At 33.9% G+C, this 20,118-nt stretch overlaps 4 protein-coding genes across 5 annotated transcripts; 1 reads left to right on the top strand and 3 right to left on the bottom strand.

The window, feature by feature from the left end:
• Positions 1 to 1,892: 1,892 nt before the first annotated feature.
• LOC108202840 (uncharacterized) lies at positions 1,893 to 4,553 on the top strand. Its single transcript, XM_017371405.2, has 3 exons — positions 1,893 to 2,051; positions 2,833 to 3,703; positions 4,415 to 4,553. The coding sequence occupies exons 1-2, from the start codon at positions 1,943 to 1,945 to the stop codon at positions 3,663 to 3,665; spliced, it is 942 nt and encodes a 313-aa protein (XP_017226894.1). The 5' UTR covers positions 1,893 to 1,942; the 3' UTR covers positions 3,666 to 3,703; positions 4,415 to 4,553.
• Positions 4,554 to 5,624: 1,071 nt separating this feature from the next.
• LOC108202841 (polyadenylate-binding protein 2-like) lies at positions 5,625 to 6,860 on the bottom strand. Its single transcript, XM_017371406.2, has 4 exons — positions 6,616 to 6,860; positions 6,465 to 6,540; positions 6,211 to 6,300; positions 5,625 to 5,935 (listed from the first exon to the last, which is right to left on the bottom strand). Exons 1-4 carry the CDS (start codon positions 6,729 to 6,731, stop codon positions 5,915 to 5,917), a joined length of 303 nt encoding a protein of 100 aa, XP_017226895.1. The 5' UTR covers positions 6,732 to 6,860; the 3' UTR covers positions 5,625 to 5,914.
• A 219-nt stretch (positions 6,861 to 7,079) lies between these two features.
• On the bottom strand, positions 7,080 to 13,075 carry LOC108202839 (carbon catabolite repressor protein 4 homolog 4). Of its 2 annotated transcripts, none has more exons than XM_017371402.2 (10): positions 12,954 to 13,075; positions 12,749 to 12,816; positions 12,046 to 12,086; positions 11,235 to 11,284; positions 10,286 to 10,355; positions 10,062 to 10,183; positions 9,827 to 9,960; positions 8,994 to 9,141; positions 8,742 to 8,889; positions 7,080 to 7,614 (listed from the first exon to the last, which is right to left on the bottom strand). In XM_017371402.2, the coding sequence occupies exons 1-10, from the start codon at positions 13,070 to 13,072 to the stop codon at positions 7,306 to 7,308; spliced, it is 1,209 nt and encodes a 402-aa protein (XP_017226891.2). In that variant the 5' UTR covers positions 13,073 to 13,075; the 3' UTR covers positions 7,080 to 7,305. The 2 variants fall into 2 exon arrangements, with proteins under 2 accessions (XP_017226891.2, XP_017226893.1); XM_017371404.2 differs by having other exon boundaries at positions 12,749 to 12,812; positions 12,954 to 13,015.
• A 1,653-nt stretch (positions 13,076 to 14,728) lies between these two features.
• LOC108200477 (putative F-box/LRR-repeat protein At3g28410) lies at positions 14,729 to 19,140 on the bottom strand. Its single transcript, XM_017368645.2, has 4 exons — positions 17,936 to 19,140; positions 16,937 to 17,104; positions 15,730 to 15,819; positions 14,729 to 15,000 (listed from the first exon to the last, which is right to left on the bottom strand). The coding sequence occupies exons 1-4, from the start codon at positions 18,992 to 18,994 to the stop codon at positions 14,821 to 14,823; spliced, it is 1,497 nt and encodes a 498-aa protein (XP_017224134.1). The 5' UTR covers positions 18,995 to 19,140; the 3' UTR covers positions 14,729 to 14,820.
• Between the last annotated feature and the right edge of the window lie 978 nt (positions 19,141 to 20,118).

Below are 20,118 nucleotides of genomic sequence, written 5' to 3'. Positions count from 1 at the left end.
ATTAATGGATATCATTTTCTTCGAATTAGATCAAACATTATGTGTATTCATATTTTCTTTAATTAATTTCTTGGAATATGTGTGTTTTTTTTATGATTTTGGTTTTAGGATTTCGATCGATTCATGTGTTTCTCAAATTTCAGATTTTTAATAAACCAAAATTCTGGGGTTATGGTTCAATCTGAGAAATTGTATTGGCTTGTATCAAGATCTTAATTTAATATAATTTGATTTAAAGGTTATTTGTACATGATTATGCTTGAATAAATCAATCTGATTTGATATAATCTTTATCAAATCATATGAATTTATTCATGCATAATCGGGTATAATATAATCTTTAAATTATATTATATTATATTAAATCAAAATCTTGATACAAGACATTGTAATTTCACTACAAATTTCACATATCATATTAATTTTTTTATATGTATATTAATGAAATAATTTATATTCACAGGAAATAATGAAGAAAGTGCTCCAAAATATCAAGTCTACGTCTTCCCTGAAGGTAATTGCATTATATAATTTCTACCCAACTTATCGGGCACACTTATTATTAATTGTGTATTTATATATATATAATAATTATACATGAATAATTTATTGAAATATATTACTTAGAAATACTATTAAGCGGGTTTAATTGACTAAATTTTTAAATACTTAATTTTTTTAAAATCAAAGATAAAATTAACATAAGTGCTTCCATAATGAAAATAAAATTTGGTTGGATTCAACTTAATACGGTAGTATGAGTCTTGGATGATCCAAAATATATATATAAATTATGGGCCTGTTTGTTTTACAGAAGCAAAGCTGCTTCTGGCTACTACTTTTCTTGAGCCGTTTGTGTAAAGAAGTAGAAGCATTTTTAAGAAGTTGAGATTCCTAGCTTCTCTCTCACAGTTTCTGTTTCTTTTCCAAACACTTTATTAACTTCTTTACTTCTCACTTCTGCTCCACTTCTCTAGATTAAGTCACTTATTTTAAACTTGCCCAAACGGTCCCTATAATTGTATGTTTAGATAATTGTTTTCAAATGTGTGTTTTTGGTTTCAAGTGTAGGTAATAAGTTATTAAGAATAATAATAATTATTTAACAAGTATGGTAAGTTTTGTATAACAAGTATGGTAAGTCGTGGTGGTTAATGTTTAACTGGATACATACATAGTGTATTGTGTATGATAATTATGCTTCAAAATACTTGAGTATCATAATTTGTATGATTGTAAGTTTGATTAATAATTAAAGTTAGTGATGGAGTTATCCTAGCCCCATATTGAAAAGTTTGAGTACTAATGATTGAAGTAAATTTTTGTGAGTTCAAAAAATACTATTGAAAAGAGTGAGATAATAAAAAAATAATATTATTAATGATTTGGCACTATTTGCGCCTTTAGTCTGTATCTTCAATTGAAAATACTTTTATATTATGTGAATATATTTGACACACACATTTGTTAGATTTATCATTGTATAATAAAGATCATATTTTGTCAATGCAGTACCCAAAAAGATTGTGGAGAAGATGACTGTCCCTTGGGTTAATTCGGGAACAAGTTGCTAGCCACCAACAGGTTCGTAATAAATATACAACTTACTCATTCATATTTTATCAAACAGATAATACAATCTCGAAAAATAAAAAAATTTATAAAAAAAAGCATAAAAAATAACTTGATTTGGAGGTTTTCACCGATGAAAATCGATGAGAAATTCTTTCGATGAGATAATTATGTAACATACTTCATATTTGAAAAAATGTGATTGATAAGATTATATTAGAAATTTTTTCATAAATAACTTTTAGTTTAAATTTAAAATCAACATTACTTTAATATTTTGGCCAAAAAAAAAAATACCCTGTGGCCTGTGCGATAATAAATACACACGCACATTCATTCATTCGAATCCCTGAATCGATACTTCACAAAAATGGGGAAAAAACGAGTTGCTTATAGAACCTGGAACCCTCCTGCAAATAATAATCCTCGTGATGATGAACTTCCACCCCCAAATCACTACTCCAAAATTGATACTCAAGGTCTTTCCTAATTTTTCAATATTTTTATTTTTTATGTTTTAATTCATGTTTTTTCAACTATCTATCAGTCTCGTGTGTGTGTTTGATTTTGTGATATGATTTGTAGATGATGCTAAGAGAGTTTGAAATGCATGTTTTTTGGTTTTTGATGTTTTTTTATTTTTGATGTACGGATGATTGTAAGAGTGATGTGGTTTAAGTGTTGTATCATGCTTTTGTTGATGCTGCTGTTTTTTTTTTTTTTTTTTTTTTTTTGAGAGTTGTTGATGCTGTTGTTACTGTTCTGGATTGAAATTAAATGATTTTCTCGTTCTGTTTGGGAATTGAAAAGTCGGTGTTGTTGTGGTTTTTTTTGGGAATTGGTTATCACTGTCTTAAGTAAAATGATTTGGTGTTGTAAAAAACCGAAACAAAACCCCCCAAGTGCGGAGATTGTTGGATAATTTGTGGTTTGGAGTTCGATACATGTGGACTTCTAAAGGTTTTCCTTCAAAAAAAGCAAAAAACCCGGAGCAATACCTAAGAACACCTTGTTTAGGTTTTTGACTTGATATGCTTTTGTTGTTCATGAATTATGTGAATTTCGTAAAGGTAAACCTTAGTGTTCTATTAATTTGTATGTGAAGTTTTTGTTTTTGTGGAATAGGGGGATGTCTTGTAAAAGAGAGTATTTTTGGGATTTAATGCCGTATTTATAATTATCCCTTTGTAATTGTTATTTGAAGTTATGCAGATGATCTGGCATTATAGCTTATATTTTACTGTCATCCTTCACCTGCAGCGGTATTACAGAATACTAAGCTTCGGTTGGCGGAAAAGTTTTGCCTTCTGGCTGGAATTTCGTGGTATGAGGTTATCGCTGCTCAAAAGCATAAATACTGCTACGAGAATGTGCGAAAATGGGATGATTCTGGTGCCAAAGATGCTCTGTTTGAAGCACATGAGCGCTTCTGCTCCATGATTAATGGCCTGCCTTGTGAGCATCCCTTACCTGATCCAGATTTGTATGTTGAGAAGGTAAACTGGGACCCGGTGATTGATCCTGGACTGATATCAGAATTTGAAAAGTTGGAAAAAGAAAAAAACTCAACCAATAATAAGATTTCAGGTTCTGGTGTTAGAAATAATATTACTGTTGATAACCCTCGGGAATCTCATCACTTGGAAGATAACGTAGATGTAAAGGATGTAGCACAGGGTTGCAATAAATGTGGTGATTTACTGGAGTCAAAGAGTGCTATGGATTTGTGGCAACAGGATGGCCCTGATGGTGATGAGGCTACAAAGGACAACAAACAGGGAAGTGCTGTGAATAAGCCATCTGATTGGAACAAGGGGCTAGATGATGCCAGAGAGTCAACTAGATATAAATCTGATGCTTTGAAAAATCCTGGTGGACTGAATTGTTGGAATTCCAAACCTAGCGAGTTGGGCAATCACAATAACAACTTAAAAGTTTACTCTGGAATGCGCACTCGTGCTTGTCGCAAAAGAGAAGAATATCAAGCAAGTCATAGAAGCCAGAAACATGAAGATGCTGATTCTGAATCACCACAATTTCAGGGGAATGAAAGACCACGGAAACGATATAACCTGAGGTCATCGAAGTATTAGGAGTATACTATGCCAGACAGTGGTCGTTTCAGATGAAGGTTAGACTAAAACAGAATGTACATAGCTTATGCTCGCAATTCAAGTATGTGGGTATCATATCGCATATCGGTATTTCAAATCACTAGTAAATATGTTGCTTTTTTGGCACTGGCGTCTCTTTTGTTGATGTTCTGTCCTCTTGTGATAAGGATTTTTTGGCTATTATTGCTATGACATTCCTTTTACATCAGAAAAAAAAGACTTTCACGACCATTCTGTTATCATCGTTTTGTCTCTGTTTATTGAATGTATGTAACCCTCTGCCATATAGCGAGCATGATTATGGTTATTTATTCTGCTGGTCTCTGTCATAGTAGCTTGACATGCTTGTTGAAATGGTTGCAAGTTGCGAATACCTTGACTGTATTTTTATTTTAACTATAAACCAAACTCTGTGATTATCTAAAAAAAAAAAAAAGATTGCCATCAAAGAAATACCTTTTAAATTTCAATTCATTAAAAGAAAGCGAGCAATGTATTATTTTTTGGTAATACGTGATACAATTTAAGGGCATACAACAATGACAAAACCAAGTAAATTTCCTGATCCGAATACGTACAGTAGTTTCTATCATAGAACTCATACATGAAATTTAATATTTAAGTTAAATTATGAATTGCTACTATTATATCTTTAAACTTTTGAATAATTAAGTTTAGGTCCCCGGAGCTAAAACATATTCTCCTCCCTTGTGCAAAAAATATTACAGGTAAAGGGATTGCAAGGGCGATGGGTGCTGAAGTGCATGAAAAGGATGGGGCTATGGAGCATTCGATGGTCTATGTCCTGCAGATCTAGACCTTCCCTGAACTATTGAAGAAATTGGAGTAAATTGCAAGAATCTTCAATCCATCTGTCTTGGTGGTTTTGAGTTGCAATGGCAATCAACCAAACTGATCTTGCGGAATCTGAAATCTTTGATGGCATTAAAACTGTGTCATGCCAAAATTTTGAAGTATGTGCAACATATTCTTTTGTCAAGGCGCAAGAAACCAACTTTACTGATACTTCAGTCTCGTATCTGTATTTATAATGAATTTATGGATGTGCAAGCTGACTTGAGAATATGGAATATTTAAGAAGGCTGTAGAGTCGAAGAGGAAGACTGATATATACAGTGATAAAATGGGAACTATACACCCTTGAGAAACTCTATGATCTATTCTGGAAGCGCAGAAAGTAGTTTGTCCAACCGTATGTTGGTTCAGTTTGTTTTGGGAGTCGTGAAATCTTGTGAAAGGACGTGTGATTTTACGTTTTCAGTTGTTTTCTGAATTTCTGTTCTCTTGAAGTTCTTGGCATATGGTTTCGGAACTAAGGCTATCAGGTTGGCCCCAAATGCTATTACATCTCATTTCAGTGTGGCCAGCTTTGCAAACACAATCACAGGGTAGCCAAAAATCGAAGGGAGCTGGCCTCTAATGCTAGGATTCAAACTAGAATCCTTCCCTCTTGCAATTACGTTTTCTTTAGAAGATCTGAAGTCTGCCAGACAGCCCGAGCTTTCGTCATCCAGGAAAATGGTGCATGGTTTGGTAACTTTGGTTTGTAATGCGACGTTGGCATATAATTGAGTTTATTTCACATTTTTTGTATGTTTCTCCGGTGCAATTCATGTTGATGACACTCTTTGAACGTAATGCACGAGGTTTTTGCTTTCTTGACATAAAATATGTATGTGTTTTGCCATTCAAAGGAGTGGTACCAATTGTCCATCAGTCACCAATTTCTCCTTAACGTAAAAGGTTGGATTTTCACCTCTTCCCCAATTTTCCAGGAATTAAGCGCATGAAATTTCTTCATGTCAGGGAAGAACTTTTCAATTAGTGCTCAAATTCATCGTATTTAGTTGATTATATATTCAGTAATATGATTATGATTATCACATTAGAATATAGAATTTCTAAACTTTTATATAATTGAATAGCTTGTATCAATTATTTTCTATAAAAATGCTTACAGTTACTTGGATATACACGATTTGAAAAATTGTATTTTGCCCAAAAGTCTCTTTGAACATAGAGATAGAATATCGTTGGAGCGATATTTGTTTATTTTTTTCTAAAATACTGGGATAGAACAAGATACTCTTACTAAGTAATTGATATTCGAAGAAGTAACTACATGAAAAATCAAATTCAACAATAATTTCTTCTCAGCTTGTTAGTTCTCGGCCATTTGCCCCTCTGCCATGTCTTGCTGGGATCCTCTATAGTCTATCAAAGTTGTACTGCAAAGAAAGATAAGTAAAAGAAAGAAGAATTAGTATCATATTGCAACATATTAGGATTAACATTTACATTGAATTCAAGCAAGACAGGTAAATGCAGATTCGATGACAACTTATATGGTTTAAAATTTTGAAGGGAAAATCCCGAAATCACTCCTAAATTATAATTATTCTATCTTCAATGAAAGTAGTGAGCTTGAGCACACTGCATGCAGATGCTATCTCTAGCATTGTTATCGAATATCAATAATTTGTTAGAGGGAGAGAAGGAGAACCCGGATTTCATATTTGATGTCTACGACTGGAACATTGGTGGAATCTTGATAAGGCAACACCTTTATCGGATTGTCTATGATCACTGCACCCTGAAAAAAATACAAGCCCAGAAATGAATTTTCTGTCTAGACAGTATAAAGGATAAGAAAGGTACACAGTTTCAAATCATTATTTAGATGTGTTTTTGTTTCTGAAACTGATAACTTGTAAGAAAATTGCAGCCATGAGCATGAAGAATGAGAAGTGGACTCACATTCAGAAGAAGTGCAGTTCTATAAGCATATGGCTGCCTGAAAGTCACGTAGGCAATCCCCGTCTTATCGATGCTCCTATTATTCATAGCCATTAGAAACAGCAAAACAAAACCATAAGTTCAGATCATGGAGGAAAGGGGAGGAGAGTACCTCTGGAGTTGGATTGAATCAACAGTCCCACAGTAAGAGAAGAAAACTGCAATATCTTCAAGGGTCACTTTCGGAGAAAGCTCATCAATCTCAACCGTTAAGTTAAAGCAGGCCATTCAAGAATATAGGGATACCTGTCTCACCTTTCTAAATTGTAATCTTACGGATGAAGTATTTTACAAGCAGATATTATTCCAAAGATATAGGAATATAACTTTATAAAGAGAGTTCACTTTACTTTATTTCAGAATAATAACCTTCAGGGGTTTCGCAATACCAATAGATAAGTACTATTTAAGAGTTAGGAGGTTATATGTGTTTAAGTTATGACGGAAGATTTGCTTCTGTAATAAATGGACATGTAACACACTTTGACAGTTCCTGTAACACCAAAAAAAAAAAACATATTTCTACACATATCAATTTCAGTATAGGTTAACTGAGTGATGTTTATATGTAAAATATAAACAACTAATTTGTACATATTCAATAAAAAAAAGGAGTACATATGTTGAAATCAAATCATACATAAAGGAAAATGGTGGGGTTTGGGGTTGTGTGCAAAACTGCTCTGGGCTCGCAAAATTGTCCAACTAAACAATCTACCAGGATAAAAAAAATTGAAAAGAATTGGGAAATTGAAGTAACTGAACGTTTTCAACAGTGCTCTTGCCAGGTACTGATGCTAATTTATTTTGTACGAATCACGAAGTCAGCACCAATTGGCAGATGATCACTAGGATGGTAGTAATTTGGGAGTCCACCTTTAACATCAGAAGAGTCGGCTTCAGGAAGATCTAGATAACTGATAGGATTGATGCTTCCACTGGGAGAAAAAAGTATATAATCAAGAGTACCAGTAAACCCAGGTGTGCAGTTTGTGAATTGCGGTTCTCCCCTCAGATATGCGTATACGCTATCTAATGGAATTGGAAGATCCTCCCTCTGTTCCAGTTGAGGTTCCATGGAAGGGTTACCAGAAATCAGGTATTCATATACCTGCAACGAAAATGAGCTTGTGACTGCAATTTCCATCAAATCATAATTAGAAGCACGGCCTCTTGCATTTTAAATCAATTAGAAGAAGGCCTAATCACACATTGCACTTCTCATCTCCCTACATACAGCCATATACACTTCAATACACGAACTTCAAAGCCTGTCAATTTAGTCCTAAAGCACTCAAAATTGGGTCACTTTGTACCCAAGGACAAATTTTCATCCAAAATGAGAATCAACTTTACTTCGAAAGGGTAAACATAGAATTACTGAAACTCCTCTCTGCCTTTGTCTTTACATTTTGCCAGACTCCAGACCTTGCTGGCCAATTTTAATACATCAGTACCAATTTCAAAAACTCAGGATACATATAATCAAGTTTCCCGGTAGTGGATTCGATATTAATCTGAGGATGTCCAATTTTGAAGACCTAAAGAATTTTCTGTGTGTCGTATTGTCATTAAAGGATGTTACGCCGAGATTTTCAGACAGTCTTCGTATGACGAACACCGTTTTTGGAGGAAATGTTATTAATTATTGGAAGAATTCTCTCAGCTTGTTGCTGATCAGAAAAGAGAAATTTTGGTAGCTGGCGAAGGACTGAGCAAGTGTTAAACCTCTCTGACGCATACATATCTTCAAATCCCAGGTCGATTCCTCCTCCGCAACCTTAAACGATACAGGTGCCTCTGTAGTATTAAATATCTAAAGATATTCCTGATAATTAACATCTTTAACATTTTTTAGTGGAAATGGCCCGGGTTTCACATTTTAATACCAAAGTTACAGGTTTCAACCTGCGAAGGCAATTTACGAAAGGGTAATGATGATATGCTGGGGGCGCAAAGCGCGATTGTGTTAGAAGAATAGATACAAGATTGTTATGGGTATGCGATGGTACAAATCCCACAACAATGAAGCCATTTCACTTTTAATGGGACCGTAAGGAATGCCCCCACCCCCACACATGATACGCTGGGGGAGCAAAGTGCGATTGTGTTGGAAGAATAGATACAAGATTGTAAGTGCGACTGTACAATTAATATCCTTTTGTAAAGTTTTAGTGCGTGAACAATTAATATGGAAATCGAAGAAAAAGGAAAAAACATAAAGTTTTGGTCAAATACCTTATCTCCAGGGACTGAGTTGAAGTCACCAGAAAGAAGAACCGAAGGTTCACTGTCAAATTTATCTGATACCAGAGTTTTAAATTTAGCAAGACGCGACAGTAGATATTTAACTTGTGCAAGCTTTACATCAGCCCATTTTGGATCCCTGCAACATAGAAAAATTAGTGCTTAATTTATTTATTTTTGACGAAAGCTACAAATTTTAGATGAATGTGAATAGAAATACTTGATACAACTGAATCAAATTACCAGTAAATATGTGTATTTGCAACAATTACAAAATGCTCAGAAGATTCCTTCAGTCGAAATGCAGTCATGATACCTACACAATCACGTTTTAATCTTACACGCGGATCATTAGGATCCCCACGATCTTTGGTGTCTTTGGGCTGCAAATCTATAAATACAAATAATATGTCAACATTTGAGATGGCTACATTGCTGATCACATATTTATAATGCAACTAATGAACAAGCAAGTTTTCACTTGGAGGGAGGACATAAATATAGTAGTAAATGCACAGATATATGTAAAATAGACCAGCTTGAAAAATAAAGGAAATAGAATGAGCTAAGAAAGTCAATCCATATAGCTAGATACACTATGAGAGCATTTTTCTACATATATCATGTCATGTGAGATGCAATAGTTTGTAAGGCATTCAAGAAAATTAGTTGGACATGTCGACTGAAACCTCTCCAAGGACAGATAGGAGTTCTTGGCGACGCTTGGGAGTTGCTGGCTCCCTGCAGTTTGGTAATTAGGGGGCTAGAGGTATACAGTGATTTGGGATAGCACTGCAGTTAAAAGTGTGTTTTGTGGACATAGTAACTATTAAGTACCTTGCACACATATGTACTGTACTACTGTTACGTTAATTACATTTTATAGGCACTTTGCACACCGTCTTTAATCATATATTTTATCTTCTACTTTAAGTTAATTACATTATTTCTAATGGCTCTCTAAGAGGAGGGGTAAAGTAAGCGTAAATCTACCCTTCCCAAGTTACCATATTCTACTTTTGAGTGGGACATGATGTATCTGTTTAGTTCGGTTAATTGGAGAGAATATATCTTACCTTCTTTTGATGCAGTATCTCGTTCGGTGTCACTAACGGTAATTTTATCCATACCAGCACACAATGCCTCTTCTTCTTGAATAGAGTTCACCAGATCATTATAGTCTATTTTCTCCTGCATGACCAACTCCAATCTGCATGACAGTATCATATTATTTGAAACAATCTTAAACCACTGTTATATATATATATATATATTAATGCATCATTAAAACATAAAACAAGGCTCTCATACTTATTGTTTCTGTAAAAAATTCCACAGCCGTCACGCTTTGTGCCACTTCTCTGGATGTAAACACTTGAATAGCCATGACTCTCAACATTTCCTTTGTAAAAGGTATCATACTCATCTACTTCCTGGTGATGCGAGTAAATATTAACTTAGATAAAAACAAATAGTGCATGGCACATGAACTTGATGCAAGGAAATCAAGATAAATAGCAGAAGTAGTGGAATACCTGTAAGCAAAGGATATCAGCCTCAAAGCTCCTAAGAACAGTTAAAAGTTCCTGGCAACGAGCTTTCCACCTATATCAGTTAAAGAACTTAGCAATGAGTCAATGCATATAACCAAAGTACCGAACTGTTAATGATGAATAAGAACAAGATTACAAAATCATCGTAAATGATCAAGTCGAAGTCAAGAGTATGCTATACCCTGATCACATAACGACTTATACAAAAAAATAACTTCTGATCCGGCACCAATCTGAATACCAGAACTGCCAGATCTAGTCATGGTGGTATCAACAGATCGACTTATACACAGATGTAACGTAGAAGCCATGAAATATTTAAGTTCTTAGTAATAATATGAGAAGGGAGAGGGATGGAGAAAGAGAGATAGAGATTCTTAAAATTTTAAAATCAGATACAAATACCAGGATTATAGTATCCACAACCTACTTACCACGTATTTAGTTAACCTCGTAAAACTAGAGTAATTTTTTAATTGGCCACAGACAACATCTGAAAGTTGCTATTGCATAATATGACTAGTTGATGAGTTGATGACCATATACAGCAGTTATTTGTTCTATAGATCCCTTCTGAGAAATACCATTAAATTAGTTTTGAATTAGTGCTTTTCAGCAACTTATTACACACTCGAATGGATTCTAAAGTATTTTTCAGTAAAATATTCATATACAAATTATGTGAAGTCATCTATATGACTATCCCAAGAATCCTAAACAACAGAATACTAGCATGAAAACTTGTACGTCATGTATTTTGTGACTTGTTTGCATGTCAATGAATTGATGCATTGTCAACAGTAATTATAAATCAAACTTCAAATCACAATAAAACTCCAATTAATAACTTATTTGAAAGCACTAAAAAGGGTGAGTGCATGCTAGTGGAAACATATATAATATGACACACATATCAGAGTAAAGTACTTACTTGAGACAAGGTGCTGGTGAATGCGGAAACAAGGAGCTCTTCACATAAGCCTACAAAATGAATAAATGTAAATAGTGATATTAGTTATTCAGTTCAAATTAAATGATAGTAATACAGTAAATTTCGATTACAGCCATATTTAAACCAACACCACAACACATGTGTGTCTTACATGAAGTGCACTCTTAATCACTATAATTAAATGTCATTCCTTTTAAGAGTAATCTAGACACCAGATTACATATGAAATGATAGTTCAACATAAGAGGAAATAAATCAGATTTTAAAAAAAGGTGCATTAAAACTGTAACTATATCTATTCAGGTTAATAAATTTGTATTTTAAACTTAAATGAATGGCTTGGATAAGCACTAGTACCAATAAAGAGAAAAGATTTCATTAAGACAAAGTTTTTTAAAAAAAATTACAAAAAACAATTTTTATGGCAAAACCACAGTTCAATTAAAAACTTTTTGCAAAATGCATCTTTCCAAACCATGCAACTAATAAATTAAAATTGCAAACAAAATCAGCTAAAAGCAACAAAATCCAACCCAAATATGCAACTGCCACCTTTTCTAAAAAAACCAATGTTAAAGGAAAAATACAAGAAGTTGATTCAAGCTGTAATTGGTTGCAGACCGAAACTCTGCATATAATTTCATGCATGTAGTAGAGTTTCAAATAACTTTATAAAAGTTAGTAATTTAGAAAATTCTCTACAAACAATTACACAGAGCACATAGGATTAGGATGTTTACATTACAAATTCATAATTATGAACAGGTGTTAGATTAACGTTAAGGCATACCTGGGCCAAAATGTTATATGAGACGAGGCGCAATTTGGAGCCTGTAATAGTATTTACGATGGTAAGCACAGCGGTAATAAATATAAATATATAATCGAAACTTTAAACTTAACACAAAGTTAACAGTTTCTCGTACTTCATTAAAATCAAGAACTCGAACTCAAGTTTGCTTACATGTCTAGCATGTATACACAACCTCATCACATTCCATTATTAATATATCACAGCATTAGCACTTATCCAGTCATCACCATTATCAAAGCACATTGAACTCCAGACAAGTTGGAAACAAAAGCAACAATACACTGTCACAAGTGACAAACTCCCGGTGTCGTTTAGAAATTGTTTATATAAGTATAGATATAGTTTCATATATAGCTGATACACCAATGTGTTTAGCAATTGTTAATTTCCTTTACATTCGAATGCCTTGTCGGCACGAGTTAGGCCGAAACCGTTAAAAGGATAGACAAGCCTCATCACTAACTAATTAACGAAATGAATATTTCCTCGCCTCCATCCATCTCTATCTCAATCTTCTCCATTTACTTATCAAATTGATGAATCCAAATCGCAGATTCAGTTGATATGAACGTGTAATTCCGCGAAATTCAGTTAATAAAAGCAATTATAAAGCCAGATAAGCTAAATTGAAGTAATAAAAGCAATTTTAAAGCCAGATAAGCTAAATTGAAGTACATACCATGAGTCTGCGAGTGTTCAACTGGGATGAATTTGCGAATAACTGGTCCAGTAGTCGCGCTCATCTTGCTGAAACAACGCTCAATATTTTTGTAACAAACACTCGATAATCCAATAATTTATTTACTTCAAAATTATTTTATCGAATATATTTATTTATCGAAGTTGAAGTATAATAAAACTATAGATACAGAGCATGTGCGTACCTGTGTAAGCAGGAATAAACAACAGCACGGCAAGGAAGTGAGGGGAGTCTGAGATTAAGCAGCATCTGTTTGCTCTGTTTTATGTTTTTCCGTGTTGTAGTTATAAATCTGTTGTCCATAAAACTTTGTTTTCGGGCCCATAGGCCCATTAATTTTATTTTGAGCGGTAATTAGTCGGGCAGCTTGCGAGATCGCCTTATTAAAACCAGCTCGTTTAGCTAAACGAGATAGTTCGACTCGACTCGTGAAATTAACCGAGTCGAGTTCGGGTAAAGATTTAAACTCGATTAGTTAACCGAGTCGGCTCGGATCGACTCGAATAAACTTGGCTCGAATTAGGTTTGGCTCAAAATTCGTCTCGCTCGAATTACAACCTTAATTTTATTTGCTCATTGAAATTTTTTGAAAAATAAATTTTAATAAAATGTTTGTATTTATTATGTGATAAAAAAGAAAGATTTTTTAGAAAAAAATAGAATTTTTATATATTTTTTCTAAAAGTAATCTTTTATTTCTGTTCTGAAAAGTAAGTAATCTAACATGTCCAGTACAAACTTCTCGTCAAAATAAGAGTTCTTTCATATGGAAAATACCCATTTTCGAAAATATTGCACAAAATACCCACACTGTGTCTGGCTGTCTGCTATTATACTCCCCTCTAAATGGAGTGCAATAGTAATACTAAAATATATTCTTTTGGTAATTAGTATTTTAATATGTTTTCTTAATTTGAATCTATAATTTAAAATTTATATTAATAAGCTTTTATCAAATAATTTAATTACAAAACATTACTTGGAGATCTAAATTTATAAAAAAAGTTCATAAACACTTTATATGAATTTACCAGCTACTTTTAATCAACTTTATAGCTTTTAAGAAGTTTAATCCAGGTCACATAACCAGCATACTCCAAAAGCTCAAAGCGTCCAACTTCAACTTAAATGCATACAACTTGCTTCCAAGGAACTGCTCAAAGAAAAAGTTTCTGGGCATCTTATCAGAATTAGATCAAACAACTTGATAGATTATGCTACAAGCATTTCAACACTTCCATGATAATTAGTTTGAAACCAAACACAAAAGCGGTTTAATACAAAATGGAAAGTTGATCAATGATACCTTCAAGTACCTATTAATAACTTCAAGACTGGATGAGGCACCATGAAACCTACAACTAATCCATGAAAGTTAAGGATTAGACAATAGATCACCTGCAATGAAACCTACAGCTAGGTTAGTACCCAAAGTTCCAAAAGCCTTCTCAATTTCTGTCAACTTCTCCCCGCTAAGAGTTTGCACATCTTGCAATTCAGTTTTTGCATCATCAACACGAGCCAGAAGATTCTGCAGTGTAATTCTGGTATTATTAACACAAGCCTGCAGCTCTTGCATAGAGCTCGGGAATCAGGGGCTTTGACAAGGGGAGATGTTCAATATAATCTAGTCGGCTCCCCACCCAACTTAGATTGAATCCCTTATTCTGCAAGTAATCAAAGGCATCCCTGTACTCGACAAGCATCTCAAAGTCATCAATATAACTATATACAGAGATCAGCTCTATGGTTTTGCAATGTTACACTAGATTCATTTAATTTTATGAGCTAGTGCAGTAATAAATGTTCGATTGTTGGTAACTAGTAATTTCAACAAGTACTCTGTCTAAGAAAACTTTTTCAATCCACCAAACATCAATATAACTATATACAGAGATCATAATTAAAAATACCAACAAAAAGACACATAGTAGAATAATCAATTTGTACTGTAAGAGCTTAAGAATCTGATAATATTAAATTTCCAACTAAAAAAGTCTTCCAAAAAAGTGAAATGATAAAGTTTTTCCATCTACAAACTTGATTCTGTTTTACTTAGAACCATCTAAAACACATTCAACGATCTTGTTGTAATCATTGTTAAGATCCTTGAATTTTTTTGCTAGTTCTTGAAGAGGTTCTTTACATTCCGCTCGATACTTTTCTTCAATTATCCGCACAACTAATTTCCGTTGTATCTTTTGATATGAATCAAGCAGAATCTCGATCCCCTGCAAAAACAAGACAATTTAGAAAACTTACTAGCTCCCTACTTTGGTTTGTCAATAATTGTGAAAACATTATCTTAAAATTTTATAACAATAGATTAACACAGAATACCTATATGGAATCTCAATTCTATATGGGTATGAACTATAAAACCAAGACATCTATAACCAGAATACATTACCACACACAATATTTTATACAACTAATTAGAGAATCGAGAATAGAAGGAAAATAGAGTAATTTTGTGAATACTAACGGCTAACAGAACTAAAGCAACAACAATAGAAAGAGAATGAAAACAAAATAAAGATAATAGATAACTTGTTAGAATCCAGTAGTTAGGGAATTTAATTTCCGAGTAAAAAAACAAGCACATGGAAAAAAAGTGAGTAAAAGAATTCTGAGGAAGATTTCAGATAATTTAAATAAATATAACTCTTACAATAATTTAAATCAGCGTGTGGTTCAATTACTCAACTAAATTTGAAATTTAGTAAAGACTCCTAATATAGTTTCAGACCACACTTTGTTGAATCTTGAGAATTTATGTTACTAGACAATCCTAATATCGTAAAAAACACTTTGATGAATCTTAAGAAATTTTTTTTAATAAGCCACACTCTATGAATATGTTCAAAACATTTGTTATTTAAAATCTTTTCAAGAATAAAATAGAATAATTTAGAATTTTATATTCACATGTATTATTATAGAGCTAGTTTTTTACAAACCTCAATTCCTTTAGTCTGGTATCCCTCCAAAACATTTCGCGCACATGCATCATTAATAATGGCTTCATCAAGTGTTTTTTCATTTCTCCCCTGCATAGGGTCATACAACAAACAAATATTATTTTTTGTAATAGACTTTAGTAAAACAATTGCATAAGGTTTGACATATATTATTTTTGACAAATCCTATACAATAGTTTTTTTTAATATACCATCCTGTAGAATCCACCATCATATATATATATATATATATATATATATATATATATATATATATATATATATATATATATATATATATAAGGTCCTAAACCAATACAAACTAAATACAAACCAATCCGATTAAGTAGAATGGTAAGGGTTTTGAGACCGGGGATGGACCCCGAGATGGGCATAGATGGGGTCTAAGAGGGGCCATGGTGGGCCAAGTTTTGGCTCTTAAAGCTGTCTGTGGGAGCCTTGCCGAGGCTCTAGCGGGGCCAGGCCCGGGCTCAGGGTGGATTAAATGGGGGCGAGGGTGGGCCCTAGGTGGGTGATGGGTGATGACATATAGAGGGTGGGTGATGACATACAGAGGGTGGGTGATGTCGTTTAAGTATAGTTTCCCTTGGTTTGTATTTTAGTAGTTTGTATTTGAACAAATATATATAGGCAAGTGTTCAAATACAAACTAATCTCAGCCATCATCAGATCAATCTAATCTAATGCCCCCCCCCCCCCCCCTAGAATTCACCACACACAATAAACCTGCACCCTCCCACACATGATTCCAGATAATTTCTCCGTTTTTAATTTGAATATTCCCGTCAATCGGTGAACTTTTTTTTGAAATCCGACTTCATTGTGTTTTTCCTCATCTCCCAAGGATCGATTCCATACCATATGTGCTATATTTCGATGTGATTTAAAGAATTTTATTTCAGTTTTTAGTTTAAGAAGGGTTTGAAGTGGAGTAGGACCATATATATATATATATAGATAGATAGATAGATATAGACAGATATATTCAAAACCTATTTTCTAGAAAATCCTTAATGAATGCCCATTAATCGACCGATCATCCCCTAGTTCCCATCACAATGCCATAACTTACAGGAGATCGCCTAATAATAACAAATTCTACATGTATTGTATCTCCTCAAAAACAAGACAATATATGATGTGACTGTGAATTGTCAAGAAGGATAATAATAGATTTATTAAATACCCAAGGAAATGTTGTCACAATGGTCCCTGCTGAAGAGCCGCCAATTAAGTAGCTTCTAAGAGCACCTGGTATACTTGATTCACTACATTCATGTGGTAACTTTATACACTTCAAGTTATGGAATGGAGAAGGTTTACCGGCAAAGTTGTCGGAAATCATAGAGAGTGCCTAGAAAATTCAAACGGGATTTAGATAAATCACTAAACATCAAATGAACTACAACATTAAAGCATTTCATAATGCAACAAGAAAATAATAAAAATTAACATGTCGATTACTCATGTATTTGTTGTCTAAAGAACCTGAATATACTAGAAGCTAGATCACTTAATGAGCTAATGAGAGAAGACAATTACTTTTTGTTAAGGAAACTTATAGAATATAACATCAGTCATTTTGTTATTTAAATTAATTTGGAATACTAATCATCAAAATTGAAAACGCAAAGATGCATTGTACATACTATAATGGGTCAGGGTCGCTGACAAGCGTTAGTTGCAGCATACTATCTGAGCTATTTTTTAGCGAAAAAAGATTACACTAAGTTTTTTATGTGTATGCAGGGGCCAATCAGGCCCATCCGCGATTTAGACACCCACTCTAGGGTTTTTTTTGTTTTCCACGGTATATTATCGCGTATAAGATTGTTCCCAATAATCACTTGTCATGGACCATCTCCCTACTATAATTACTGAATAACTTATTTTTCTATTATTACAGCCAAAGTGTAACAATCAGAATTCATAGGCCTATTTTAACATATCCAAGATGGATAAACTTGGAGAGATAGTGCTATAGGAGACTAGGAGGGATGACACTGAATGTAGATTAAAGGGTCTAATGTGTGACTAGTTACCCGTGAATAATAAATTTGCAACTAAATAACATGCATGACTAGAAACTAATTATATCAAGGCAACAAGTTACACAATCAAGTACCAATACAAAAAGAGGCTCTACTAAAGATCTGATCAAATAAAAATTATCAAACAAAGTTACCTCAATGCTCTCCAAGTCAAAAGTAAGATTTTTGGCATTACCAAGTTGTGAAAGCATATCTTGGAACCTTAGATAATATCGCTTTCTGTATATCCATTCCAAATTCCCAAACCAACCCTGTAACTTCATGTTCGCATTTTCCAACACAGGAGCCTCAAGCCTCATTGAAAAGATACCAACAGACCTAAAATTGTAGAGTTTTGGTGCGGAAATTTGAAACGAAACTTTAGAATCAGAGAAGCGGGTTCTAATGTCCAGGTTGAGCAATTGAGGAAAAGAAAATTGAAGGTGTGCTGATATGTCCATACAACTCCACATAAGAACTACATTATCTAGCTCTAGACTTAATAAAGCTGGGAAGTTCCAAATTTTTCGAGGGAATTTACAACACCCAGACAAACGAAGAGTTGTTAAATCCGGCAAACTAAAAGAAAACGACGATTTTGAAAAATCCCAATTATCCAGACACAGTGTTCTTAAAGCAGGCAAGCAAGTCAAACATGAGTCAGGTACATTGTATTTACCATCCCAAATGGGGCGTTTCAAGTGAAGATACGTTAAAGCAGGTAGATCCCAGCGATCTGATTCCGAAGCAAAGTCTTCAAGTCTGACTCCCAGAGTAAGTTTCTTTAACAACTTAGAGCTTAAAGTGGATAGCTTATAAGACATAGTGTGTTTATATTTCAACTCAAGACTTAGGTTTTCGAGATTGCGCGAGATTGCATGAGCGATAAACTGTTGAACCAACCCTTTTGTAGGTCCATTCTTTGAAACACATAAACTCAATTGATAAATATGGGATTGACGGTGCCTGTGCTTCATAACATGGTCGATCAAGCTACATGTGTTCAGATATGAAGAGTATTGATACTCACCAAAATTGAGAAAAGGGAGAGTAGTCCACACAAGCTTCCATCTTTTCGAGAGAACGCTGGTTCGAAGTGCTTCTTTCGCATCAAGAAACGAGAGGATTTTGTGAATCAGATCATCAGGCAAGCTGCTGAGTCTATCTACTTCAGTATCAAGAACCCTCATTTTCTTCTTAGCTGGAGAACCCATCCCTCGATTATTTGCTCCTCTCCAAACCCTAACCGTAACCCAGAGAATGTGTAACGTTTCTTCTCTAGCCCTTAGTAACGAGGAAGGTCGACGTAAATATTTTGGGTAAAAATTGGGGGTAAACTATGCTAGGGCAAGGGAGCATTTCGGGGTTGGGAAATGCTATCTCTGCCCCATCCCCGAATTCAATGTCTATCCCCGATACCGTCCCGAACCCTGAACGATGATTTTTTTTCCACCCCATCCTCGTTCTGAACGGGGAACGGGGATCCCGGAGGATTCGGGGAATTTTAGTTTTTAATAAAAAATAATAATTTTATAATATATAATATATTATTTCAATAAAAAACAAACTACTACCTCATAATATACTAATAAAATAATATTATCTCAGATTTTTAACATCAAATCATATTAAAATTATTTCTAATATAAATAAACGATAATTTTAAAATTATTAAATATATTATATTACAATATAATAATAATCGATCAATAAAAATTAAGATTATTTTTTAAAATTTTAATAATATTATAAAAGATATCTATTTTTAATAATATATTTAGTATAATATATATAAATATATTATTATTTACATATAAAAAATTATTTTTTTTACATATATATACGATCAGGGTCGGGGATCGGGGCGGGGAGACACGAAACCCCGACCCCGCCCCGATCCGCGAATTTTTTATAAATTTTCCCCGCTCCCCGCCCAGACCCCAAAAAATTCTCCGAATTCCCGACCCGACGGGGATCGGATCGAGGTCGAGCGGGGCGGGGCTCCCCGTCCAGACCCCAAAAAATTCTCTGAATTCCCGACCCGACGGGAATCGAATCGAGGTCGAGCGGGGCGGGGTAAATGTCCATCCCTAAGTCTATGCAGTGTTCATTAGAGTATCTATCTTTCATTTCTAAGTTGAGACCGTATACTTTTACATGAATTACTCCCCATCCCAACCAATAGTATACACAGGCGTCTGGGAACGCGACATGAGTTTTAATGCTTTAACACAGTATAATTTCACAAATTATTTTTAAAATTTTCTTTTTCTTTATAAAATATGGCATTTATATTTTTATACAAAAAACGACAAATTAAAAAATAAGTTATAAAATT

The sequence above is a fragment of the Daucus carota genome, chromosome 9 (assembly GCF_001625215.2).
Source record: "Daucus carota subsp. sativus chromosome 9, DH1 v3.0, whole genome shotgun sequence".
Taxonomy (NCBI): Eukaryota; Viridiplantae; Streptophyta; class Magnoliopsida; order Apiales; family Apiaceae; genus Daucus; species Daucus carota.
The sequence above is the reverse complement of the archived record's forward strand: the minus strand, read 5'-3'. Positions and strand labels throughout refer to the sequence as shown.